Source organism: Osmerus eperlanus, chromosome 10, assembly GCF_963692335.1.
Source record: "Osmerus eperlanus chromosome 10, fOsmEpe2.1, whole genome shotgun sequence".
In the NCBI taxonomy this organism is placed as follows: domain Eukaryota; kingdom Metazoa; phylum Chordata; class Actinopteri; order Osmeriformes; family Osmeridae; genus Osmerus; species Osmerus eperlanus.
In genome coordinates, this window is record NC_085027.1 from 9,111,823 (window position 1) to 9,139,556 (window position 27,734).

Sequence of the window (27,734 nt, forward strand, 5' to 3'; positions counted from 1 at the left end):
CTGACTGCCAGCGAAAACCAGCACTATGAAAACCTTGACTCATTTCTCTAGCAATGACCCACAACCTTACAACCTTAACATTATTTGTTACAGAATGTGTTAGTGTTAGCCCTCCATCAATGAGCTCTTCTATTATTATAATTTTTACACTGTTTCATGAGTTGATGGAAGCTCAATAAAATATTTTTTAAAGAGGAACCCATAGTGAGCCATAGTTTTTGTGTGTGTAAGCAACAGATTATGTCCCAACCATAGTGACTAATATTGGTTAAGTGTGGTTCATTCAGTAGGATTAATACATTAATTTCATAGATTATATGCACACAGTAGGGTCAATTGATCGAGCGGTAGCCCTTTGGCCTAGTTTCTCTGCACTATAGCATTCCCGGGTGTTTCTGTTCGAGCCATCAACTATCCCATCTGGGCCAGTCCAAAGTTTACAACTAGATGGTCAATAAGGAGGGGTCTTTTGCCCTTCCCTTGAGCAAATGACCCTGCAGACCTCTCTGTAAACATGTAAAGGTGTCCAATTAATGTAACATTTTTTATTTTGAGCGTTTATCACAAGAATGTATAATTATATTGGCCCAGATTTTCGATTGTTTAAAACTGAGGATTAGTTCCATTTGTCAAACAATGACAATACTTTTAAAATCATGACATTGTAACTAAGTCAGAATGAAGTATGTTGCTGTATATTTAGTATCTTTGAAAAGTCTTACACTGCATTAATGACTGCAATAAATAGATTAATGGACATTTAAAAAATATACTGCTCTTGGATGGTAAATTATTTATGTTTTCAATACTGACTTGCTTGTAAAGTGTACATACTATTAGGCCATGGAGAACATAATCTAATTTCTAAACAGGCTTATATATTTTAAGAGGCTGCAAAATATACTATACTCTTAAACAGTCTGGAAAAATCTGACTAAAAAGGCAAAAGAGAAAAATGCTAATTTATACAAACAGTTGGCTGCAATGAGACAATGTTTAAGCGAGGTAAATGCTTTGTTTTGTGGTAATACAAATGTATTCTTGGAGGAGGGGGAATCAAACTGATATTTAGCCCCTGCTAGCTTTTTTTCTTCCTCCTTTTGTTTTATGCAAGGCTCTTTTACCACATGGTAGTGACAGATTGTTTGAGCTGGAAGGAAAAGCCATTCGAAGCTAATTAAGCAGCCATTCTAGGCACTATTCGCAGGCAGGAGGGAGAGGAGCACAGGCATTTGTCAGCGCTGAGCCCCTCGTGGTATTGATTGACAACAGTGGGATACTGACTGACAGTCTCTACTACACTGGACCAATTGTAAGCGAGAGGGTAACCCAGTTGCACTTCTATTGGATATCTAGCGGTGGAAAAAAATACAAGCCCCACGTGGGGCACGGTACAGTGAGCAACACGTGATAGGCTGATTTCCTCAGGCGCAGACACAGCGAACCTTCAGTTGCAGATATGAAAGGTTGTTGATGCTTGAGGACTCTTTAAAATGTTTTGAGTTAAATCCTCTTGATGATCAATGTGCCTGGTTATATAGAATTTGTGTTTATTGATTTTTATTGCATATTGTATGACTAACATCATCGAATGACAGAGCTACATTCATTTAAGAGCAAAATTCATAATGTAGTTGCTGAGGCATAATGTGTAGGCTCTGAACCTATGCTGAGAATTGAGCAATACAAATTTGAGGGAATTTGCTCACAAAGATGGGAATTTGCCTCGTATTTTATATCTCTAAAACAGATTTGTATCACCGTCCGGCCAGAAAGATTATTTATTGTAAAGCTTAACCTCTGATGATATTTAAATTATTAATTTAACAATATCATGTAAGTGTCGGTGTGAGTACATTGTTTATTAAAAGTTGTTTGTTGAACGATAGTTCAGATCCAAAATGGCGAACATATGAGGTCATGTATCCCTGTCCAATCGCAGCACAAGTGTATTTTGTACCCCACGTGGGGACAACTCTCTCCGATTGGACGAAGTTGCCATGCTCCTTCGGAGAATCCGATTGGCGTATGAGGAGCCCTCTCGCGGCAGTTGAGTCCTCGTGTCAGTGCACAGTCTGTGTGTGGTACAGCAAGCGGTGGAGGAACTGGGTGAATCGAATGAAAGCAATTGGTACCTTTTACAACATCAAACCTTTGTGCGTTTAACCTCCTAACTGAAAGTATTGTTTCTGGACTTACTGGGAAATTAATCGACTATTGCTCGACAGAAGAAACGCTTTCTTGGAAGTTTTAAGCGGCTAACAACTCGTCGTAATCGACGGGTTCCCGACGTCCGATCGGGGAGGTTTTCTCTAGGCAGGTTGCGTGCGGCGCCTCTAGATCATAAGAGTTTCTAAGGACTCGTCTGGGAGATGGATTCCATGTAAACAGCGAATGGTTTTTCGACTATATCTTCTTTCGTGGAGGAAGGTTACGAGCCGAGGGTATGAGCATTTGAGAAAATACTGTCGTCGTAGTGAAGAGAGTGGAGTCAACCGAGACAAAGGTAAAAGCAGAAGACATGAAGAGCCGCTAACAAGACTGGTGGTGTGGCTCGTGGGCTGCTACGCTGAGAGCCGCAGTGTTTTTTTTATAGCTGATTCTGCTGACAGACTTTCGCAACAAAGCGATTCTATTTCACATTCATGATAGCCTGCTATTGAAAAACGTTACATTTGCAGTGAAATAAAATCATAAATGTATAAACTTTTAAGTTAGATTAGCCTACACTATTGGATAGCCAAATTCTACGTGGATGTCCAAGTTCCTTCCTCCGTTTATTATTATGATTAAATTACCAAGTAGGCCTTATTTTTGGAAAGACAGTCAACTATGATGGTAGTGTGTGCTACAGATGTTTCATGCCTTATTTTGTGCAAGTACAAGCGAGTACCCAGGGCTAATATCAGTTCCTCTTTGTTTGTGATGGTACAGCATAAGAAGCAACCAACCAACAAAAACCGAGAGATCCAGGGTTTGGGTCGACGTGCACTCTCCATCGCCGTGGACTAGGCTTTGTCTGACTGCTTGGGTTGTACAGGGAGGGGTGGCGGACAACCGCTACTACACTCGGATTACTCAACCCCCCCCCCCGTCCTCCCCCCCCCCCCATTTCCCACTGAAAAAGGATACACACAACATGTATCCACAGGGCCGGCATCCGGTAAGATGAAGCACTTGTTATAATGGTGTTTGTAAGTCGTATGCTAATGAACCGCTTTTAGAGTAATTAGCTTGTCAGCAAGGAGCTCTCGATCTCCTGCACCTTAACCTTCTATTTATGGTTCCCATGTCGACTGAACTGGAGATGATGCAAGCAATTGACAAAAGGTTTCGAGTGGATAGAAACTGAAAACACCTAGGCTATTCACTTCTGCGGATTGTGGTAACAGATTAGAACCCGAGCAGAATAGACATGGTGTAAGAAAATGATCTCCTCTGACAAACATTACTCTCAATTATCGGAGTAGTTTCCGTTTAAGCAAGCGGATGTTGTAGCCTAATAATTGCGCAGCATGCATGGAATTCTTCCGAGCGCAGGTTATGACCCCCTCCAACGTGTTCTTTTGAGGACGCATGCAATGATCCGCTTCTGTCAGCGCGCTCTGAGTGATAATGGGTTCTCCCAACAATTATGAAAGCAGCCACCAGGAAGGGCTCAAGGGAACGAAAGCTTGGGCAACGTAGCTGACAAACCAACATTCAACTAGAGCGAAAATCCTTTTAACATGAAAGCGGTAATAATAAAAAACGAGATGTCGTATTCGTTACGGATGTTTATGCCACAGATTTAGTTATGGGTGTGGTGGTATTGCCGTTTTGTCATGGTCTTATTTGGATCTTTGTTCCTAGGCACCTCATCAACCGGGGCAGCCTGGATTCAAGTTTACCGTGGCAGAGTCATGCGACAGGATCAAAGACGAGTTTCAGTTCCTTCAAGCTCAATACCACAGGTAATGACAAGTGCACTACTCTTGCGCTTGTTCTTTTCCAGGGCAAACAATTAGTCCATACCTAGTGAATGTGTGTGGTGATATATATGGATGTCTGCTTTGTCCATAACACCTGCAGTATGCAGGTTCCATTGACACACACATTCTGATAACTTATAAGGGCATCTTGGCATGTTTGGAAAGTGTGTAATTATTGAAATGAAAAATAATGTAAAATAATCTCTTCCAGTTTAAAAGTGGAGTATGACAAACTGGCCAATGAGAAGACGGAGATGCAGCGTCACTATGTCATGGTGAGAACACAACCTTCACGCCTCATAACGCGTCTCATCTTTGTGCTTAAGCACATCGGCAGATTTAGCAATGGTGGCTGTTGCAGTATTAGACTCAAGATGGTCAACTTGGTGCAAGTGATTTAGATGAGGACAAGTCTGACTTAAAATGTGGGTGGAAAACACACTTAACATGGGCCCACGACAGGTTCGTAAATACACGACATGGTGTGAAATATTTATTCAACATCATTTATCTAAATTGACTTGCCAGTACAAAGTATTTTAAGTGCACATGTTTACTTTACACCTCAATCTAACAGTGTTGAAGAAAGGGGAGGGCCAAGGGGCAATTGTCTCTTGTTTTGAAAAGCACTGCACATTGTTGTCATACTGACAATGTTAGCATTTACATTACATTTATTCATTTAGCAGACGCTCTTATCCAGAGCGACTTACAGTAAGTACAGGGACATTCCCCTGAAGTGCCTTGCCCAAGGACACAACATCAGTTGGCATGACCGGGAATCGAACTGGCAACCTTCGGATAACTAGCCCGATTCCCTCACCGCTCAGCCACCTGACTCCCTAATATTCAATAGAAGTCTTATGTGAGGTCCTACCTTTCTGTTCCCCCACTCCCAAGTCATGTTTCTTGTCTGTGTCTGTGCTAGCCCAATACTTTCCATACTTACCTGAATAGTTTAATATCTTCACATACATGCAGACACATTTTTTTGTACAAAGTACAAGTAAAAGTAAGTTTTTATGAAAATTTCAACCGAAAGAGGGAGGAAAAACAGGATGAGAAGTGATGAATGAAGGAGAACCAAAGAGCAGAGTAGAAGATTGTGTCAATCAGTAACATTCCAGCTGAGACAGCCTGCCCCTGTGAACCTGACATCTCTGACATATCAAGTCATGAAGGAACTAGGGAGGATGAAAAACAAGTTTTTTTATTTCAGAATTTGAGTGCAACAGTGGATGCATGTTGGCATATTCCTCTCACCGTTGATATTCTGAATTAACATGTCATATTTGTCCTATTTTTTGTTTTTTAGTACTACGAGATGTCCTATGGGCTTAACATTGAGATGCACAAACAGGTATGTACTTTAAAGCAAATATTTCAAAACCCTGTGTTTTCAAAGCAGAGTTTTGAGACTGTGGTTGTCATCAGTGGCCTTGGGGCTCCTTTGTGAATGACGTATGTTTGACCTGTGTGTGTGTGTGTGTGCATGCACGTGCGTACATGTGTCTGTCTTTAGGTAAGGACTGGATAGCACTAGCAAGGACCTTTTTGTGTTTGTTCAAGAGAAGGCTTTCTCTCAAACACACGTCTGACCTTAGTCTATAACCACATCCCTAAAAGCCTTACACGCACACACACACACACACACAGACACACACACGCGACTCCCTCCTGTCTATGAAAACGCTGACAGGCTAAATAGTGTGCAGAGCAGGCAGCTTGATGGGGCTGCTTTGATAAGATTAAAGTGAAGTCTTTGGCAGGGAGTCTGAGGGGATGTGTGTGTGTGTGTGTGTGTGTATGCGCATGCACATAAACACCTGACCTGTCTGTGAGCTGTGCATGTATAAATTCCTGAAATAAGGTGCCGCTAGTTTACTAGGCTAACACTTTTGCACAACCACCAGGCCTTGCAGGAGGTCAGTATTGATAGGTTAGTATTGATAGGTTAATGGGAGGGCCTGTCAGCTAAGAGTTCCCATCCTCCCACCTGTTCTACCAAAGAAGTATATCTGTATAAAGGGATACGGTCACAGCAATTTCTTCTGGCTAATCATTTTCTGACTTGGCCTCTCTCTCGCTCTCTCTCTCTCTGTCTGTCTCTCGCCATCTCACCCCCTCTTTCATGATTCCTCATTCCTACATCTTTCTTTCCCACTTCCCCTCTTTACCTCCTCTCTCCGACTACGTGATGAGAATGAAAGCCTGAGTGTCGTTAGTGCTGTGAAGGTGATTCATGGGTGTGCATGAATGATGGGGGGGGTAGCGTGTGTTGGTGAGGACTGGCTGGCTTTATGATTCTCACTCTCAGGGGGGTCCTGCAAGGTTAATGGCATCTGTTGGTAGATAGAGAATTGGAATAGCGACTACCCGATTTACCAGATGAGGGCTGTGTGTGCGGTGTTGTGTGATTTTGCGAATGTGTGTACATCCAAACTAGCATCTCCACTCCCCACAGCAAGGGATTCTTTCACCATTTATCGGGTGTACAGAGTACAATGGGGGGGGGGGGGCGGAGGCGGAAGGAGAAGGGAAGGAGAACAGGTTAATCGACTGGCTGGGTCCCAAGCTTTGCCTTTTGTTTATCAATAAGCCCCACGGAGTGGAGTGAGCCATCTGAATAATGCATGATCCCACTCCTTCCCCTTCATCCCTCCAGCCTAGTGTTTGTGATGACATCAGCGAGGGGTAAACAGACAAGCCCTCGACTCTCCCCATTATCTCGGGCTGCTAAGGGGGGAAGGGAGGCTAGGAGGAAGGGATAGAGGGAGGGGAAGGGGGTTGGATTATTGGATGCAGGCAGGCATATTATTTCCCAGCTAGAGGGATTTAGTTTGTAAAGGAGAAAACATGGCTATCCATCAACACCACCCCACCTCCCCCTCCATGCCCATTTCCTTTGAGATTTGAGTGTAGCTGTGTAGAAGCTATGTAGTGCAGGTGTTAATAGTGTGCTAACAAACACACTCTGACAGATGTGTGTGGATATATACAATGCTGCATATCCCTTGCCACCACTGATAAGATAGCTTCCCCGCCTTCCCCATGCATTGTCTTTTACACAGTCCCAGCCTCACCTCAGCACCCTCCCGTGCGGCTGGTAGCGGCTGGTAGCGAGGCACAGGGCTCTCTGGCAGCCAGGGGGGTGATTTGTTTTGACAGCGTCTTGTATTATGCTGGAGCATCAGGCGGAGGTAATCACCCTCGCTCGCTGTCAATAAATGATTTTAATTAGCGCAGCTCATTAGGCTTCTCCTGTAACGTGCCCTGTGTGTGCAAGTGTACAGCTGGGGTTTTTTTCCCCTCCATTTTCCGAAAGTCTCTTATGTGTCTCATTCTTCTCAGTTATGTGCATTTTCTTTTCATTTTTTTGCTCTTCATTAATCCAGTTGTGTCTCAGCCAGTTTGGGTAAATTTCATTGAGAACCTGGGCCTTTCTCATCGTAAGACAGCCATTTTCTTTGTGTGTTTGCTCATTTCCTTCCTCTGCCAGTCGATAAACTAGGTTTTCCGAAGCTCAGAGTGCTTATTAAGGGAAGTCCTGTCTGTGTCCGTCCTGGTGGTGGTGGGCGGCGGGGGTGGGGGGTAGTGAACAGATATAGATGGAAGGAGAGAGGTGTGTGAGCGTATGTGTGTAAGAGAGAGATGGAGGAGGCTTGTTCAAATGAATAATTTATACAGGATTCCAGGAATTGTTTGCCAAGGTGATGATGGTTGACTTGTCAGTAAGCCAAAACAAACTTACTGGGTGAACACACATTCCCCAGTCTTGCTACAAGGGGTGTAGAGTGGTTACCAGTGGTTGTGAAACTTCATTAATATCCAAGAATTATCAGATTGAAGAGTACAATACAATTATAGCATTGTTTAAAATGTTTGTGTACACTCAAGTATCTAGTGCTCTTTGGTGCCTGATGCAGAGCTATGGAGGAAAAGGCTGTCTGGTTTCAAGAATAATGAAAGAAAAATATTTTCTGGGTCCTATCCTGCCTTAATGGAATTGGAGGGGGATTTTTTTTTTATGACAAGGATTTCTATACTTGCTAGAGAAGGGAGGTGTGGGTGTGTGTGTGTGTGCACATATGTGTGCTGCCTGTCAGGGCCTGGTAGTGTGACCCGGACCATTAGAAGGTTCTGGTCTTTACCCTGCATAGATCCATAGACTAGGCGAATTCATATGAATAAATAGGCTCCTTTATTCCTGGATCTGCACAATTAGGTTGTCAGCAGAGATGCCAGGTAGCAGATCTGAGTTGATGGTTACTGGCCAGATTTGGCTTCAATAAACAAGAGTGGGTATTTGACTCCTCTTCGTGTCTAAATATCTGAGCACTTCCTGAAAATACAGAGTGGGTTTGCTTTTTCATGCTAAACAGATGTTTCCTCTGCCCCCCTCACTCAGGAGGAGGGAGATTCTGCTCCCCCAGTATTAACACCAGGTCTCTGGGCAACGATGGGAAGGGGGTAGAGGTTGGGCATCAGAGCAGCCAAAGCCCAGGGCCGCCAAAACCTCTGACCCCCCATGCCATCAATGCCTTGTTTTCCCGCCAATTGAATCCTCATCAGTCCCACCTCCCTCCTTACCTCCACTTCCCAGTATGCTAATGCCCACAGCGACAAACAGCCAAATGGCTTTCAACACTTGCCACTGACGAGGCTGTGGCATAGAGGGCCTCTCCAAGCGAGCGCTCAGCAGCTCTGAGTACTCTGTAATTATGGAGGCCCGGTGAAAAGCCTCAGACAGCTCAAGGGCTCTGTTTTCATTGGCTTTAAGCGACAACAACCCTATTTTTAGCGGCGGTGGCTAGCAGAGGCTAAAGGCGCCCTTTCTGCCACCGCATTGTCATCATGTCTCCTACTAGGGTACATTGTAAACTGAGAGCCGTTCAGGTGCTCTTTCACACTTCTGGTTCCTATTCCACTTTTAAACATGTGAAAGGGTTGACTGTTTCCAAAATAAGTCTTTGTCACTTGTCTCACAGAATATATGACTGCACCAGACTATTTCTGTAACTTTATGAAGTTGCAAGATTACAGTAGAGCTTGATACATACGCTTTTGGGGCAAAAAGTTGATGCTCTTTTCTTGTGAAGTCATTCATTCAGTCCCACTAGCAAGCCAAAGTTTTCAGGGAAGCCCTGGGGACCACCGAATGCAACCTCTGGGAAAGGGTCAAAGTCTCGGCTGTCCGAGCACCTGGCGTTCCAGCTCGCCTTTCACAGACAAAGCCGACCAGCCGTGAAGAGCGAGTGGTGTGTATACCTACTCCTGCTGGGGGCATGTCTCATGGCCCCAAACACACTGAGAAACCCACCTGGATTTCATGCATGGCTTTAAACCCTCTCCAAGACCTGTTGATAGGAGGAGGAGTAGCATTTAGTGTCACGGCAAAATAACTGACCTGACTGAGTAACTATGGTTAGAGTATAGTGTAGTTCGAACGGTGAGTGTATTTTGAATATGAAGATTGGAGTGGTCATAATGGATTAACGGAATTCAAAGCCAACTGTTGAAAACTTCCTAAACAAATAACATGTGGGGGATGTGTGTGTGTGTGCGCTGCCTCCAGCCCACCCCTCTCACCATGTCTAGACATGGAGCCAAGCAACCTCGCTCCCATGTACCCCGCTTTTAATCCCCCATACATTTCCTGTGCCGATCTGATCGACAGGCCCAAAATTCAATTTAATGACCTGCCTCTGTGTGCCTAATATGATTTTACAGGCAGTTATGGTCAATCCCAGACCCAATTTACATAACGATCAGCCCCAGATAGGGCCTGCCACTGTTGCCCCGGCAACACGGGGAAAGGGGCTCTGGAATGAGGCATGGGGGGGGAGACTACAAGTAAAATAGGGTTGGGGTTATGTGGATGGAAAAGAAATACAGGGTGGATAGGTTAGGAAGGAGGGAAGAGGTGATGGAGGAGACAGATTTGGCTTCTTGGTTCTATGATCCAATACGTTTCATATATTATCCCAATAACAGAATAAATCTAGTTTTGATAGTATGAGGTGATTAAATGATTTTTGCAGATTTTCACGATTTGCAGATTTACTTTTTGTTAAATTTGTTTGGAAAGGTTTATGTGTATTCATATTATGACACAAGCAAGATCAGAGGTCCTGACTATTTTCTCCCTTTCCATTTTCTATTTTCTCCCTGTCTTTTGAAACTTGAGACTAAAACCAGAGGGATGCAAAAGGCTACTTGCCACACCACATTTACTCAGTACACTCACTCTCAAACAAGGTTAACGCCAAACCAAAGAAAAAAAAGTGCCAACAGGTTCAACCTCCCCCAATCTCCACCTGTAGGGCCGTGTCTGAACCCACCATACGCACTCACATACATCAAGTACTTCTCACCCCCAGCACAGTCAAATCAGATTACCTCAGTGTCAGATCAAGAGGAGGCTCTCTCCTCCACATCATCATCTTATTTATTTGTATTTTTTTCTTCTTTCTTTTTGTCTTCTCTCTCATTGACCCTCTTGTCCTGGGATGGTCTGTTTAGGTATCCTGCCTTGGATGGATCATCTTAGTCTTCTGCTAAAATCGCTCCATCCACTCGATACAAATGATGTTTATGATGGATACTAGTACTCAGCCAGCCATCCTGTCTCTGTCTCCCTCTCTATCTTGGTGCTAATTGTGAAGAATTACCCTCATTTGGCTTCTTCTGCCCAGCTGCTATTAGCATATTTCAGTCTCCTAATGAAATCAAGGGGGGAGCCTAATGGATCTCGGGGATCGGGAGGAGGGAAATTTGGTTTGTCTTTAGGTGGTGCCCATTTAGCTAGGAAATGGATGGGCCTCTAGACAGACTGGAGGGGGGGTCATTACCATTAGAAACGTTCGGGTGTTTAAGTGTGTGTTGGATGTGCATGCTCTTGAGTGAATGACACCCTGTTTTGTTTACGTTGGCGGCGAGATGAATACACTGTCTGGTAACAACGATTTTACAAGGACACCTTGAGAGAAGCATCTGGAAATCTAAAAGGATTATTGGTTTCTCTTTTTTCCCCATCAGACTGAGATTGCAAAGCGGCTTAATGCGATACTCGCCCAGATCATGCCTTTCTTGTCACAAGAGGTGAGTGTTTGGATTTACAACAAGTTCGTAAGACTGCTGGTCAGAGTTCTGTCTGGCCAGCACAGCTAAACTGATATCATTACTATATCCAAGAATATCAACTGTAAAATTCAACTCAAATACACAATCTTCTACAGTGCAGTGTATTGTAAACAAGTGTACACACCCGCCTCTACTCTCTGCTACATTTATTGTGTTTGTTTGTGTTCCCTCAGCACCAACAGCAGGTGGCCCAAGCTGTTGAGCGTGCCAAGCAGGTGACTATGACCGAGCTGAATGCCATCATCGGGGTACGTGGACTTCCAAATCTGCCCCTCACCGTGTGTATACCCCTCTTCTACCTCCATCTGACCTCAGGCCAGGGGCAAACCTGCACGCACAGTGGGAGGTCGTCAGACCACTCCTCATAGAATGTAGACCTGCATGCTCTTAAGATGGGGGTTTAAAAGGGCTGCTGCCCTTTGATAGTGCTAGTCTGTAGTCCCATGTATCATATCTATACACCATGCCGGGGGAAACGGTGAATAGGCATAATTATGTTTGAGCTTCCATTGTTCCTCCTTTAAACCATAGCATACACTCATATCAAAGTTTTCTAAAAACACATCTGTTCTTGTGTCGCTTACCCCATCCCCGTGTGCAGACTTGCCCTTGCCAGTGATGGTCTTTATGATTTGAGTTTGTGATTTTAGTATGTGATGCATTATTGATAGGATTATCTAATGTCAAATGTTTTTTTTTACACTTGACATTAAGATTACAATAACTACCATGTGACTAGCAATATCTATAAGACCAATGTTTTTGTTATATAGGAAGTGCTGTGTAGGTACACTTCTATACAATTTAGCAGTAAGTTATTACATAAGTAAAACTTGGTGGGACAGAGGTTGGGCTTTGCAGGGAGGGCTTTTCCACTTGACACCCTTACCCCATACTGTGCCTTCTTACACTTTTATAACAATCTTTACCGGTAATACATATTTCCATTTTATTACATAGTAAACAATTTAGGTATGTAGAAATTGCTACGTTTCAATTGCTATGTAGTCACATGGTACATAATGTGACCTAATGTAAAGTGTTGCTGAATATTTTGATCATCATTATTGATGTGATTGTAAGTGGTAAACATCCAGTCTTCAAGAGGGCCTGAAATGGTTGTTATGAACAAAGTGGTTGTAGACAGAAGGGTTATTCCCAGTGCGAGTCCATCAGGCCATTATCAGAATCTTGGCTTTCTCTCTCCGATTACACCTAACCTTAATTGGATAAGGTGCTACAGCACGTAGACTCAAACTACTGCCTCTGATCCACATATCATGACAAATATCAGAAAAGCATGTGGCCTTGTCTATACTCAATATGTGTGTGTACTGGTCACACATTAAGAAAGGGATGGGCCAGTGAGCTTGGTTAGGGCGTGGACACACACACACACACACACACACACACACAAACACTACACACCTGGAGAAGCGTGTTTTGTCAGGATTTTGCTGAGCGCCTGGCAGGCAGGCTGTGTACACACACACACTATGAAAACAAGGTTTTATTAGTTGGCGGGAGCAAGGGCAGGAGATCAATCCCTATGCTTCTCCTCTGTAAGGGAGAGAGGGTGAGGGCAGACAGGGAGAGAGGGATGGAGAGATGGCTGCCAGGGGGATCGGTGGAGGAAGGCCAAGGCCGGGGGGGTCATTATCCAATGATAATCTGATACGGTCAGTATTTGGCATCCTGCTGCTGTAGTTAATAACAGAGATGGATGAGTGTGGGGGATTTGACACACACCCCTAAAATAAGAGACACATAAAACACCCAAACAAGAACACCAAGAAATGTACTGACTGTGCCTGATGGCAGGCAGTAAGCACAGTATTGCTACGTTGTGTTCTGGGACAGCAAAAACACTGACTCACTCACTCTCTCACACACATACACACACCTTGACCTCTGTCCCAAGTCCCAAAGCCCCCTCAGCTGTTTCCAGGTGTTCCTGGAGACCTAATCAGTCTTATCTAGGGATATCTACAACCTGCTAATCTGTCCTTCAGACAGAGGTTATCATTGACCAATAAATACTAAATACTAACTGAGAACAGCGATGCTAATGGCACCGCCAGTCAGTGTACTGGACTGTATTTACACTGGGGGCTTTCCACCATGGCTACGTATGATAAATCTCCAAAAGCATGATAAAAACCAGAGCCCAATACCATTGAGACTATGCACTTAGTCAATCTCTTTATTGTGCAATGTGATAGACGCGTTATGGATTTTGACTTCATTGCTTTAGCACACACCCAAAATGGTATCTTGAATGTACAAAGCCTGTAAGGCCGTCATAGGATGCAATGGGATGCTTTGGAATATGGCGTAAAGTTACTTACAATGTCCAGCCTATGAGTCACAGTGACTGAGTTTCAGCACATGGTTCCTGGTTTAGATAATGGTTAACAGACTGTTGGCACGTTACTTATCTAACACAGTAAACTCCTGTGCAAACGCTAATCTGCCAGAGACGCAAATCGTGTTCTTGTTAAACATTAGTGTCTGGTTTGTTATTGGTCTTCCTCAGACATGTTCTCAATGTCCATTTTGAATTTCTGTTTTAAATTCATAATACTATTCACTGACTGTCACTTAGCCTTACAGAAGACAAAGTAACAGTATTGATTTGTTTGCCACGTTAACGTTATAATTTACAGCCATTACAGGTCCTCTTTCATTTTTGTAGGTCTCATTTCTATCCAATAAGTGTTGACTGAGTGAGTACATTTCACTCTGTCATCTGCTGCCATTTGGGTACAGTACTTATTGTTTAGCTTTAGTAGTACATGTTTTAGCTTAGCATTAGCAGCGGCTGTGGTTATCCTATCATAATTATGTGTTTAGCCTAGCTAGCTAGCATGACTTTCACTAATAGCCTAGCTATATCAGTACCTGTGGTAGTACCTGTTGAGCTATGTTGGGCTTTTTCTTACCTTCCTCTCTTTAACTCATCAGCAGCAACATGCTGTCTACCCAGCCTTGATGGTCAGTGTTTGGGAGAGGGTGGGAATGTAAAGATGTGTGAATGTGTTGACATTTGTTATAACTGCTGCCTACTAAAGCATGCCAAGGGCTTTGCAACGAGAGATGATAGAGTACAGTTGGAGTGAAAGCATGCAATGAATGACACTCAAACCGGGCAACCCCATTTTCGGGGGTTAAGAGGCTGGACTTTGAAGAGGCCTGAGCGTTCAGTCAAAGCCAATCGAGAAAAAGAGGGGAAGAAAGGTTGCCAATAAAAGAATTAGGTTGCATCCCAGTCAGTTGTTGCCATGTTTGTTTGGTTGTCTGCCAGTGAGCTTTGCTAGTGTAGTGTACTAGGACATTAGTTCCACCTGACAGTAATGATGTGTGGGAGCTTAGTTTGCTTTAATGGCCTGTTTCCTATGGCTCCCACAGTAAGGGGCCACAAGCTTTGGTAGACATTTACGCAAATATAAAAAGATAAATGGCAAAGAGAGAGCTGTTTTTTTTCCATCCAGGAATATTGCATTAGAAGTCATTTATTTCGTTATTTTTTGTTAGCCCCCCCCCCCCCTCCCTTGGCTTGTTAATGAGGCTTCTTGATGTTCTCTGCATGCTTCCTCATTAGGCATTCTCAACAGGGACATCCATGCTCTATCTATACACCCCTCCCCTTCTCTCTCATTTCTGTACACTCCGTGTTCTTCCTTATTGCTTTCACTTCACTGCAGTCACATTGTGGTAATTATTTTCTTTCCCTTCCATCACACAAATGGGCCTTTACGTCAGAAGACCAGTATAATATTGATTAACAACCCCTTGTCCATGTTGGTTGTGTTTGTTATATGATTTTATGTCCCTGGCTCAAGCTAATGAGCAATACTAGGTAATAGGCCTATTTTTAATGGCAAGGCTAAATTAACTCTTGTTCTTTAACCCTTGTGTTATCTTCGGGTCATTCTGACCCATCAGTCATTGTGACCCACCGTCGTATTGCGACAACTTTACCGCATACAAAAACAAAGTGAAGCATTTTCTTTTAACCGTTGGGCTGTCTCAGACCCCCCACATTGCAAAGGTTAAAATAAAATTATTTTTATTTGTTTTTGTATTGGGTAAAATTGGGTAAACACAATGATGGTTCATTATGAACCTTTGGGTCATGTGACCCGAAGGCAGCACAAGGGTTAAGGCCTAAGCCCTATGCACCTTACATGTCTGCTTTCCTGATTGGACAAAATGGACAAAGGCAATGCTAGCACAGAGGAGAGGGATTTTGGGGGGACTGTGGAGTAGGGTGGCAGTTGATGGATGTGCTAAGTGTTATTTAACCTTGTTTTAAAGCACTTGCTTCCCGTTTGGCTGGAGGCCATTTGACTCCCTCCATAGTCTCTCAGACACTGACAGGCTCCTGGGAGGGCTGAGTGTATGTGAGGGGGGTGTTGCGTTGCATTGTCAGGGTGTCGAATGATTTTCATATGCCTTTAGAATAGCATATAAATGTAGGGAGCATTTTACAAGAGGCTTTTAACCAAAGTGATTGTTTTGTTGTGGTTGCTTTACTAATTATTTATGTGTAGTAGTTAAAAAGAAAATTCTGCATGAAAGTCATGATGCTGCTTCTGAGTTGGTGTCTTTTGTGCCTTTTTGAACATCCATGTTTTCGTTTTAGGAAGTTTATATTGCTGTAGTCAAAGGGGTGCAAGTGTGACAGTTGAAATACATTCCTCAATAGACATTACATCTTGAATACATGTGTAGAATGCTTCTGATATCAGTACAGATGAATAACAGTTATTCACAACTCAACTAAATAATCACCCCCCGAAAGTTCTGAAGCTCACTATTAGCCGGTCCTGGATCCTTTTCCCAACCAACCCACTGTTGTTTTCTCCAAACAGCAGCAGCAGCTCCAGGCCCAGCACCTCTCTCACGCTGCCCACGGCCCTCCCATCCAGCTGCCACCCCACCCTTCGGGTCTCCAGCCCCCGGGCATTCCCCCAGTACCAGGAGCAGGCGCAGGCCTGCTGGCACTCGGTGCCCTGGGCAGCCAGGCCCACCTCCCTGTGAAGGACGAGAAGAACCACCACGACCTGGAGCACAGAGGTGAGGATGGCATATTGTGTGGTGGCCATTTAGGTTATGCCACATAATGGTAATGTCATGTTGATTTAGCATAAAGGGACATTCTGGTTCACAACTGCCACCACTGTGTCTCTACAGTGGACATAATGTATATTGGCTTATATGATATGTCTCTGTATGTTCCATAATATGCAGAGTGAACTGATGAAAAACCGAATACATCAGAGTGAATTTCTGCTTTTAAATGAGATATTTAACAAGCATCCTAATCCTCTGTTTTGTCTTTTCTCCCCCATGGCCCGTCATCCGTTCCCTTCCTCCTGGATGTTCCTCTGGTGACAGAGCGGGAGTCAAGCACGGTAAGTTGCCACCTGACATCCGCCAACCTCCCTTCTTTTCCCAGCAACACATAACTTGACATTGGTTTTGGATCTGTTTGATGATTAGGCACATTTTGCATAGACTTTGAGCTCAGACCCCTTGTTAGCGATTTGCACTCGGTGAGTCAAAAGCACAGTCATTTTTTTTGCAGCGTTAAGCCTCCTTGAAATCAACCAATGAATGGAAAATGAAGTCTTGATTTAAGATGGTGGCGTCTAATCCTGGTGGATAATGACTTGAACCACAGGGGGTGGATTAGTATCTCTGATTTCATCACAATTAAAAAATACTTATTCTTTCCTTCCAACTTAAAGGATTTACTGTAGCCCTGACTTTTCCCCTACTATTTCAATCACTCCTTTTCTTATAACATGCATTTAGTTTTTCCATCTCTACCTACCTTTTAAGTAAATCCCTCTTTTTAGTTTGCTTGTGCATTCAGCCCATGTTCTCTACGCCTCTCTTTTATATCTCTTTTTTCATCTCTATCCCCTCTCTCTGCCCCCTTTCCACTACATATTTATGGACACAGAGAGAAAATCGCCCCCTCTCCCTGCCTTGTTAAAGCTCCTGTTTATTAGACTGGCTTAAATCTCTGTGATAGCCTGGAGGCGAGGGGTGTGTGGTGCTGGTGGTGGTGGGAGAAAGAGGCGGGGGTAGCGAGGGGCACGGCTCTGTCCGATTGAGTTCCCATTGACTGGCCAGCCTGAATGGGTGCAGTCATGTCTGAAGGGAACTGAACCCTCCGCCCCACAGCCCCAAAGCAACCTAGCGGTTAGTAGCACTAGCACTAACTAGGCCCAGCCAACCTTCACTCCACCCCTTCTCGTCTCGGGTCACCTGATAGGGGCCGTCTGAGGCGAGCGCAGGTTATTGAGTCGCTGCTAAGCGCGCCTTAAAAGGTCACAGGATTAGACAGGCTGGGCGGCTTTTTTTTTAGACAAAGGCAACATTAATGTATATATTTAGAGCCCGATTGAGGGAGAGAAAGAAAGAAAAAGGGGAGGTCAGGTTTGGCTTGAAGAGTTAGGAAGACTAGCATTCCTTCGCTGCAGCGAAGAGGAGGACACACTGAGGAGGAGGCTTGCTCAACCTGACCCAACCACATCCTCCGCTTCCCTTTTCCAGATCGCAAGTTCATCCATGTCTGTCTCGTTTTCTTCCTTCCCTTTTATTTGCACTTCCTAATACTCTCCCTCGCTCTCAGCCAAGTGGTTTCTTTCAAGAGGCAAAGGGTTGAGACGGGCTACTCCCCTCCCTCTCTCTTTCTCCTGCCAATGAAAACACAGGGCTGTCAAACAGGTTGAAAGCATTGGTCTTGGCACGCATGCGCACACGCGCACACAAACACACCAGCTCTGGCCTCAGGGACTATCAGGCTGGCAGTGCCACGGCTCTGCCCAGCCTAAAGCTCCACTGCCTGGCTCTGTAGGGATGCCAATCTGCCAGCCCGTCCAGGCATGCCCAGAAGTGGGGAACTCTGCTGGGCTCTCATTAGATGCCAGGTTCCTTTCCTCTCTTTCGCTTTTTCTTCTCTCTTGCTGTTTCTCTTTCACCCCTTCCCCCTCTGTAGGCACCTTTTGTATCACCCATCTCTTTCTTTTTCATCCGGTTGTTTTGCTACTTGCCCCCTCTCCCTCTGAGGCCCCTCTGTCTCAGATTTTCATTTACTCTCTCTTGTCACTCATTCTTTTTTTTGGTTTGTCGTTCAGTCACTCTCAGGCCCTTTGTTTATGTAGAACCACAGGGTTGTCCTGGCAGTGTGCCAACCTGTGTGGGGTCAGAACACACACGCACAAACTCCTTGGCAGTCGTCCGTTCAACCACAACAGCCTTTGAGAAAGGGCCGCTGTTAGCTTGTGTTCTTTTCTTGTAGTGTGTATGTGTGTCTGTATGTTATGAGGAAGGAAAATAAATCAGGATGTACACTCACTAGGTTACCATCTGTATATTTCTGTTTGCCATTGTTTTTGTTACATTGTTTGTGTCTGCTCCAACCATTTAACCCTTGTGTTATCTTCGGGTCATTCTGACCCATCAGTCATTGTGACCCACTGTCGTATTGCGACAAATTTACCTCATACAAAAACAAAGTGAAGCATTTTCTTTTAACTGTCGGGCTGTCTCAGACCCCCCACATTGCAATGGTTAAAAGAAAATTATTTTAATTTGTTTTTGTATTGGGTGAAATTGGGTAAACGCAACGATGGTTCGTTGTGAACCTTTGGGTCATGTGACCCGAAGGCAGCACGAGGGTTAAGTGTGTGGCTTGAGAATAGATTTGGCCCGCCTTAGCTTTTTACTTTCACGCACACTGCATCAGACACCATGGTGATTTTTGAGGCGTGTTTTTATTGTCCTCCAAGGTTGGTTTGGGCCAAGATCTGTGTATGCGTTTGAACTTGTGTGTGTGTGTGTTCAGATTGTCTCTCACAATTTGCTCAGCTGCCCCCGGCTGTTTCCTCGCTCCATTGCCTTGGCGACTGAGAGGTCTTCCCAGAATCCCTGCCCTGTCCAACACACCCTCTCTCCCCTCCCTGGGCTAGTTTGATCCTTAGTCAATATTGTGACTATTTCACCCGCCTTAAGATTTGCAGGGCATGTCTGCCCTAAGCTGGCTCTTCCATCTTCGAAAAAAGGGCATGGCGCTCACTGCACTAAGCCCAATGTCGGATTCACTTTACTAGGTCGTTTTTTTTTCTTCAGACAAATCAAGATCTGAAATGACGGGATATATGCAAGGCTGTCTCAGAAATCTACACAGCCATTGTATAGGGTCACTGAAGCAATCTGGAGTACTCCATCAAATTATGTTACTTAAAATATTATTTTACTGCGATCATTATGCGGATAACGTAAAACCCAAATCCTAATAGTGGGATCGTTCACAATTGTGTGAAAGGGTTCAGTCCAACCGTTGTGTGTGTGTGTTGTTGCAGAATAACTCGGTGTCGCCGTCAGACAGCCTGCGGGCGGCCAGCGAGAAGCACCGGGGCTCCTCAGACTACAGCATGGACTCCAAGAAACGCAAGGTGGAGGAGAAGGACAGCATGAGCCGATACGTGAGTGGTAGACGCACGCACGTACACACACACCACACACACACCATGCACTTACCTAGGGTGTTCAGACAGAACTATACTACACACTCGCAGTGTACACACACATTGTTAAACAGTTGGGGGCGCGCGCACACAGACTAAATCAACTGTCTGCTTCTATAGGACAGTGACGGGGACAAGAGTGATGACCTGGTCGTGGATGTATCCAATGAGGTGAGAGCAACTGTGTGTGAGTGAGTTTGTCTAGTTTATGAGGATGTGTGCATTTCTCTGTGTGAAAGTGCATGTGTCAGATTTGTCGTTAACACTGTGGAGCCACAATCTGAACATTGTGCAGTGAATGAACGCTGCTTTTGTTGTGCAATGAGAACTGACAGAACCGTTTTACACCTGCCACACCTGTTATGTCTCAATCAAACACTGGGTGTGTGTGAACCATGTGTAAACCTTTTGTTTTGCAAGTGTTTTTTTTAACATTTTGAACAAACACTTTTGTCTGAGTAAACACCACCAAATAAACACCACCTTTTAAAAGGAACGCTGAAGCAAAGGACAGTGGTATAATTCAAACATGGTATACAAAATAAAGACATTGGCACATGGCCCTGGCTTGTTTGATCTATATGTTACATGCCGGTGTGTCTCTCACTCACACTCTCTCTCACTCTCTGTCTCTCTCTGTCTCTGTGTCTCTCTGTCTCTCTCTGTCTGTCTCTCTGTCTCTGTCTCTCTCTCTCTCTCTCTCTCTCTGTGTCTCTCACTCACTCTCCTCCCTCTTTAGGACCCTGCCACACCTAGAGCCAGCCCTGTCCACTCCCCCCCAGAGAACGGCCTTGACAAATCGCGGACCCTGAAAAAGGACACGCCCAACAGCCCCGCCTCTGTGGCCTCCTCTGGGAGCACACCCTCCTCCAAAGCCAAGGATCATGCCCACGTAAGTGTCTGGTAGGACTGGAGATGACGTGTGTGAGCAGGCTAGTTGGTGCTCTATTGTGTGTGTGTGTGAAGCTTTGAATGGAGAAAATTGACAGGCAAAAGGGGGGGTTCCTTTGTAAAGTGTGTGTTTGAAGGACTAATACATGGGATTTTTTGCTGTTGGCTGCAAAAAGGGGGTTAGAAGCGAGTGGGAAGGAGAGGGGGTGCACATATACTGCAGATCCATAACCCTGTCCCGCTCCTCTCAATCTCTTTTTATGAGTTACGAAATAAATGTCAATTGCTTTCCCAGCCAGTGCTGTAAATAAACCAGGGGCTATGACAGGGAGATTGCTCCTGCCCACCCGTGTTCCCCCCCCACCATCTTTGTCTTCATCCTGTCATCTCTCTCCCTCCCTCCTTCCATCCTGCCTTGCTGCCCCCAGACAGGCTCAACCCTATCTGGCTGATATGTCACTGTGCTTAACTACAGACCTAACTAGTGGGATTTGTCACTCCACTCCTTCCCTCCATTCATCCCTCCTTTTTTGCCTAGGTCGCTTTAAGCATCAAATGCAGGGAGCAAGCCAAGTAAGGCTTCAGTTTTTCCCTGCTCTCTGGCCTGTCCTCATAATCTCCCCTCAATTTATAACCTGCCTGCCTGCCTTCCTTCTCTTCCTCCCTCCATTCGTTTGTTCTGTATCTCTCTCCTTTTCTTGACTTCTGCACAATCCCTTGCCAGACTTATGCCCCATCTCTTGGCCAGATATGTCAACATGCTTAACTGGTCCTGGCTCTGTCTCGAGGTCCTGGAGGCGGCCTGAGATTAAATGCTAGAAAATGAGGGATAAATGCCACTGGGGCGGCCATCTTGCTTTCCAGTTCCAGCCCTGTGATGGGGTTAGAGGGTTTTGGCTCAGAGAAAGAGAGGTTTATGTACCAGCCAGGGCCCCGCAGGCTGTAATGAAGTGTCAAGTGTTAGATTGGATTACCTTGAGCTCGCAACTCAAATTGTCACACTGGATTTGACCCACCCTCCTTGCATCCTGATAGTTAGGATTAAGACTCACTTCTGAGTCGGTTTCTCTCTTTCACTACTTCTGCATCACCTCCTCTGTTTTTTTTTGGTGTGTGTCTCCCAGAATGATAAGTCGTCGACACCGGGCCTGAAGTCCAACACGCCCACGCCCAGGAACGATGTCCCCACGCCAGGCACCAGCACCACTCCAGGACTCCGGCCCATCATGGGGAAACCCCCAGGCATGGAGGCACTGAGTAAGTACACACACACATCTACCAATACTCTAAATATGTTGAAGATATCATTTGAATGAAATGAACATGAACTCAAGGTGCGTGTTGCCTAAAGTGTTAGGGAGAAAATAATTTTTCCATTCCAGATTCCTTATTTCTTCCCTCTCCCTCCAGCTGCTCCCGCCCTGCGCACCCCTTTGACCATCGCCGGCTCCTACGCCACGCCCTTTGCAATGATGGGCCACCATGAGATGAACGGCTCCCTCACCAGCCCGGGTGTCTACGCTGGCCTCCATATCTCCCCCCAGATGAGCGCAGCAGCCGCAGCCGCTTACGGGCGCGGGCCCATGGTACAGCCCCCCAAACATTACCCAGCACACCCTCCCCTCTTGGCTGGAAAGAGGGATCACTATGTGCAGATACATACATAGATGGATCCAAATGTACATGAACATGAAACTGCTCCCACACATACTACATTTTTCTATTTGTTTCCTCACCCTAGCTGTTCCTTGCAAGTATTTGTTGCGTACTGTTGTCAACTGAGTGCTAGTGCTCTGAATTAACTAATTCCGCTCATGGCTAAAACACTTTCATGTTATATAACTTGCAGCTAGCATTTATTTCCTATTTCAATAATTCACTCATTCAATATTTCTTATTTTTATGGCTTTGATGTTGGTTAGCAAGATGGCTGGAAGGGAGAGGAAAAAAACGAACAGTCCCAGTGTGTTTGAACATGTTCTAGGCTCTCATTTGCATTAGCAAGTGCGATGTTGTTGCTTTATGTAAAGCCACTCTCCATTGCCATTACGCTAACGCTACAAACAAAGCAAGGGAATCTGAACCTTTTGATCCACTGCCATGTTATGAAGATGCCCTGAGAGAATGTGTAGATAGAAGACGGCAAATGTGTTCTGAATTTAAATGATAGCCAAACCTAGTTTAGCGTAGCCACGCAGCTCAGGTTAGTGCTGTTTGTTACTCAGCATGCTAACGGCAGGTCCTCCATGTTTCCTCAGGCGGGCTTTGATCCTCACCCTCACATGAGAGCCCCGGGCCTGCCAGCCAGCCTCACATCCATCTCTGGAGGAAAACCGTGAGTTGTGATTCATATGTGTTTACATGTGGCGCTCTGATTTAAAAGGGACATGCCTACTGCATCATCCATGTGGGTTCTGGTTGTTCACCTCTCCACTTCTCGCAGGGCTTATTCTTTTCACGTGAGCGCGGATGGTCAGATGCAGCCGGTGCCCTTTCCACCAGACGCGCTGATTGGACCGGGGATCCCCCGGCACGCCCGCCAAATCAACACGCTGAGCCATGGCGAGGTGGTGTGTGCCGTCACCATCAGTAACCCCACACGCCATGTCTACACTGGCGGCAAGGGCTGCGTCAAGATCTGGGACATCAGTCAGCCGGGCAGCAAGAGCCCTGTGTCTCAGCTGGACTGTCTGGTAGGGAGCCTTGATACAGAGCTGCTATTACAACCTTATGAAGTGAACACAATGAACTCTTCATTCTTTACCACCTAGAGATGGCTAATAATTTGCTCATTGGCTTTGTATGACATTGGAGAAATATAGTTGTCAGTTGGTTATATTGCACCAGGGCTACTTCGGATATTTACGTTTACAATATATGTAACCTCTTTGAGACATTGAAGTGTTGATTGGCTAAGACATAGCATCCATCACTATACATTTATTAACCTCATTGGGTGTTTTTCAAGCACTCAGTGGCCTCATTTGAACCCCACATCCACCTCCATGCCCCACTTTAATTCTAAACCATCTCTGTGTGGAGAGGAGTTTGCTAAATAAATCAATCAGTTTGACCGCTGGATCGAACTAATCCCGATGGGGAAAAATCCCTGAAGAACAATCTTGTTGTAGCCCACCCTCTCCTGCCCACCCTCTCCTGCCATTATACTGGCTGTTGGTCATTTCCTGAGTTTCTGATTCACTCGTGACATTTTCCTACTGTCAAGCTGCTCCTGCCATGCTTCCAAAGGGCAGACTAGGAGAGACCTAGACCAGAAGAGTGCTGGTGTTTTGATCTAGCCATCAGAGTGATGTTTAATTCAACTGAGAGCGGCCCGACAGCACTATTGATCTCTCATACACCATCTCAGTCATGGACCAAGGCCAGGCCTGGAACGGCTCCTTTTCTCCCTCCTTAAAAACAAGCCTCCCTTCACACTCTGAGGGAGCTGCATTCAAACCACTCACTTTGTCAGGGAAAGTGAGTGGCCGCTGTAGGCTCCAACAGGAGATCGTTTTTTTTATAGCTTTGTTGGTAATAATGGGGTTGGTGGGATTTTTTTGCTTAATAGGAAATCTGTCATGATGATTGTAAAGCACAGCTAAATCATGTTCTTTTTTTTTGTCTGTCCCAGAATCGTGACAATTATATCCGCTCCTGCAAGCTACTGCCGGATGGTCGCACCCTCATCGTGGGCGGTGAGGCCAGCACGCTGACCATCTGGGACCTGGCCTCCCAGACACCACGCATCAAGGCAGAGCTCACCTCCTCTGCCCCGGCCTGCTACGCCCTGGCCATCAGCCCCGACGCCAAGGTCTGCTTCTCCTGCTGCTCCGATGGCAACATCGCCGTCTGGGACCTGCATAACCAGACGCTGGTTAGGTGAGCAAGCGCATCAGCAAGAGAGGGGAGGGGATCATGCTAATGTTGCCCTGATGACATGTTTTGCTTGAGGAGTTCAATCTTGCTACAGATAATCTTGAGGGTGATTTCTATGATGTGTGATGCTGAAATAAATAAGTCTAATGTATCAGGGGTAGTACATTGGGCATAGCTATCAGTTGTGCATAGATTTAATGCACTTTCCAGATTCTCACCGGGCATGTCTAACCTGTGTCTCCATGGTCGGGGTTTAGGCAGTTCCAGGGCCACACAGATGGCGCCAGCTGCATTGATATCTCCCACGACGGCACCAAGCTGTGGACTGGGGGGCTGGACAACACTGTGCGCTCCTGGGACCTCCGGGAGGGCCGGCAGCTACAGCAGCACGACTTCACCTCCCAGGTACACACACACGCACACACACACGCACACACGCACATGCACACACACACGCGCACGCACATGCACATGCACACACACACACAATCTTTGAGAATCTTTGCATGATTACCTCTTACCCCCGAGCAGACTGACACCCTTCTTTTTTTCTCCTCTAAGATCTTTTCGCTAGGTTACTGTCCCACTGGTGAGTGGCTGGCAGTGGGCATGGAGAGCAGCAATGTGGAGGTGCTCCACCACACCAAGCCTGACAAGTACCAGCTGCACCTGCACGAGAGCTGCGTCCTCTCGCTCAAGTTCGCCTACTGTGGTAAGACAGACTTAAGTACATTTCAATTGCACCCTTGTAGAACCATGACAAATGCATGCGTACTGTATAAAGATAAATACCTGCATTGCATGAAAGTTATTGTTCTTGTAATAATTGGTGCTGTTTATATTATGATGGAAAATGCTGGTGAAATGTATGTAGTTTTAGCTGAAATCCAAGGGGGCAGACCAAACCCGTAAGGACAGCCATGACCCTGTCTTTCCTTTTCACACCATGTCCACCGATTCCTCACGGTCCTTCTCTTATTTCATGTGTCAAAAGGTAAATGGTTTGTGAGCACGGGCAAGGACAACCTCCTCAATGCCTGGAGGACTCCCTACGGCGCCAGCATATTCCAGGTAAAGTCAATCAATATCTCCTCTACTCGCCCAGGCAGTAAGTGGAAAGTGTGTGTGTGTGTGCTCCCAATGTGTTTGGTTTCAAAAGGGCATACACACAAACAATTTTAGGAAAGGCAGAGAGGGAAATGTTTGGTTGGGTTTGCTGTTGGAATTGGTTTAGAATGAAGTATTGATGTTTCTCAAGCGAAATGGGAGCATGAACAGAAATATGCATTAGCACTATCTGGCTTTAATCTTTCACATATTCCAGATGATGGGATTAGCTTGAAGGAGCAATGGGAAACCACAGAACGGAGGTATCTGACACTTTATTTCCTCTCCTTTATCTCTGCAGTCGAAAGAGTCATCTTCTGTCCTGAGCTGCGACATCTCAGCAGATGACAAGTATATAGTGACGGGCTCCGGAGACAAGAAGGCCACCGTCTACGAGGTCATCTACTAACTACACAGCCTGCAGGAATAGTTCAGCTTGAGCACTTCTAATGACCAGACAAGGGAGCTGCGAGCCCTCCTGTGTCTCCTCCTGACTAGGCCTTCATTCGGTGTGTGTGTGTCCCCCCTGTATAGACAACCCAGGATTGGACTACTACTTCTACTTCTATAAACAATGGTTGGATGCGGAGTCATTCTACCCTGCCCTGGATTAGTCAACCCTGGCTATTGCGATTTTGTCACTTCGATTCAGACTGAATCTTCCCTCGCTGTTCTTTTGTGTCCTTCCTAAATTCGGGTCTGTTGCTGGGCTAGGTTAAGCGTATTTTTTTTAATTTTTACACTGCAATGAAAATGTTTCCGTAACGTGACAAGATGGAGCGGTGCTTCATCTGAAACTGTTGCTCCCTGGATGACTTGTGAAAAGTGTACATATTGGAGTAAATAAAAACATTTTATAAATATATATTATAAATATATATATTTTTTGTGTCCTGGTGTACTTGTGATGGATTTTCTTTCGCCTTTCCTTCATGCCTGACATTAACAGGAGAAAAGACTAGGGTAGTCCGTTGTATATTTTTACGATTTTGATCCAAATGTTGTTTTTTTTGCTGTTCACGTTCTGCAGATTTGACCTTTTATGGTAATTGAGAAATCTTTCGGAATAAAGAGAAAGAACAGATGAAAACGTAACATTTTATGGATATTGTAACAGGGAAAAAGTCAGCTTGGGGACTCTTTTTCGGAGGACGAAGTGTGTACCTCCTGCCAAACAGTTTACTCCTGGAGAAGTCTATCCGAGGATGCCATGATGGACTGCAAGAAGGGGAGTTGTAAATGAGGAAGAAAAAAAAAAAATGTTTACTACTTGTCTGTGCCCTTTTTTGCCGTCTCGTAAATTTTGGATTACTGAAGAAGTCTGTTTCCGGACGTCATTTCTATAATTGGACTTAAAAGTTCCACACAGTTGGAACTCAGGTGTTGACTGTATGACAGGCTTTTTTGGTCAGCCTGACAAAATTTGAATGAGCTATTGCGTGCTCTTGATATTGAATTATCTTGATCATAGACTAACATACTTATCTTATTGCTTATCATTATCTTATGATGGAGATCCTGAAATGGCTTGAGGGGGAGTTAACTATTGAACCGCTTGAGCCGTTCCTAACCAGTTGCTCAAACATTATTCAGTGCCTGTGATAAGCATTTGGGGGCATGTGGGAGCAATAGGCTAAATCAAATGTAACACAACACACTTTTTTACTATATGGTGTGGCTTGGTGTTGTGGTCACATCATCAGCGTAATACGCAATGTTCAGTTCAAGGCTAGAGTTCACGCAAGTCTCAAATCTCCAGCACCCTTCCTGCCTTTCCTTTTCAGTCAAAACAAGGGGTGGGATGAGAGAATCTCAAATTCACACCAAAGTATGTAGCAAAACTGTGTCAGCACTGAACATAATGTACAGTTGTTAATAATTCAATAAAACTTTTTTTTTGTAGAAAGACTGAGTGGGTTTCTAGTACTATCGTTGAGTTGCCATTTCAGCAATAGGATATGATGATACAAACATGAATATCCTCACAATGGTAAACCCGAATTGGTAACACTTTATAATAAGTCAACGCTTTTTGGCATTTACAAAGTGTTAACTAATAGGTAGTTAACCCTTTATAAAACATTTTGAAACATTAACAATACATTATTAAATAGTTAATAAGCGTATTATTAAATGCTATGTTAATCATTAATAAACAGTGTTAAACATTATGGATTTGATTCATAATACAATTCATAAG

The 27,734-nt window shown here is 44.9% G+C and overlaps 1 protein-coding gene across 9 annotated transcripts; it reads left to right on the forward strand.

The window, feature by feature from the left end:
• Positions 1 to 2,053: 2,053 nt before the first annotated feature.
• Positions 2,054 to 26,839, forward strand: tle3b (TLE family member 3, transcriptional corepressor b). 9 transcript variants are annotated; one of them, XM_062470586.1, is made up of 22 exons: positions 2,054 to 2,506; positions 2,935 to 3,163; positions 3,853 to 3,953; positions 4,183 to 4,246; positions 5,287 to 5,331; positions 11,010 to 11,072; positions 11,288 to 11,392; positions 14,079 to 14,108; positions 15,989 to 16,193; positions 16,515 to 16,531; positions 19,493 to 19,615; positions 19,778 to 19,828; positions 20,397 to 20,549; positions 21,673 to 21,805; positions 21,959 to 22,134; positions 22,807 to 22,883; positions 22,992 to 23,241; positions 24,183 to 24,430; positions 24,685 to 24,832; positions 24,989 to 25,139; positions 25,422 to 25,498; positions 25,836 to 26,839. In XM_062470586.1, exons 2-22 carry the CDS (start codon positions 3,140 to 3,142, stop codon positions 25,941 to 25,943), a joined length of 2,349 nt encoding a protein of 782 aa, XP_062326570.1. In that variant the 5' UTR covers positions 2,054 to 2,506; positions 2,935 to 3,139; the 3' UTR covers positions 25,944 to 26,839. The 9 variants fall into 9 exon arrangements, with proteins under 9 accessions (XP_062326570.1, XP_062326572.1, XP_062326571.1 ...); XM_062470588.1 differs by having other exon boundaries at positions 15,992 to 16,193; XM_062470587.1 differs by having other exon boundaries at positions 14,082 to 14,108.
• Positions 26,840 to 27,734: the final 895 nt, after the last annotated feature.

Excerpts from the sequence above, each read along its gene's own strand:
- tle3b (XM_062470586.1), top strand. The coding sequence starts at position 3,140 with ATGTATCCACAGGGCCGGCATCCG. Across the intron at positions 3,954-4,182 it reads CTTCAAGCTCAATACCACAG|TTTAAAAGTGGAGTATGACA; the intron begins GTAATGACAAGT and ends AATCTCTTCCAG. Across the intron at positions 24,833-24,988 it reads AGCACGACTTCACCTCCCAG|ATCTTTTCGCTAGGTTACTG; the intron begins GTACACACACAC and ends TTCTCCTCTAAG.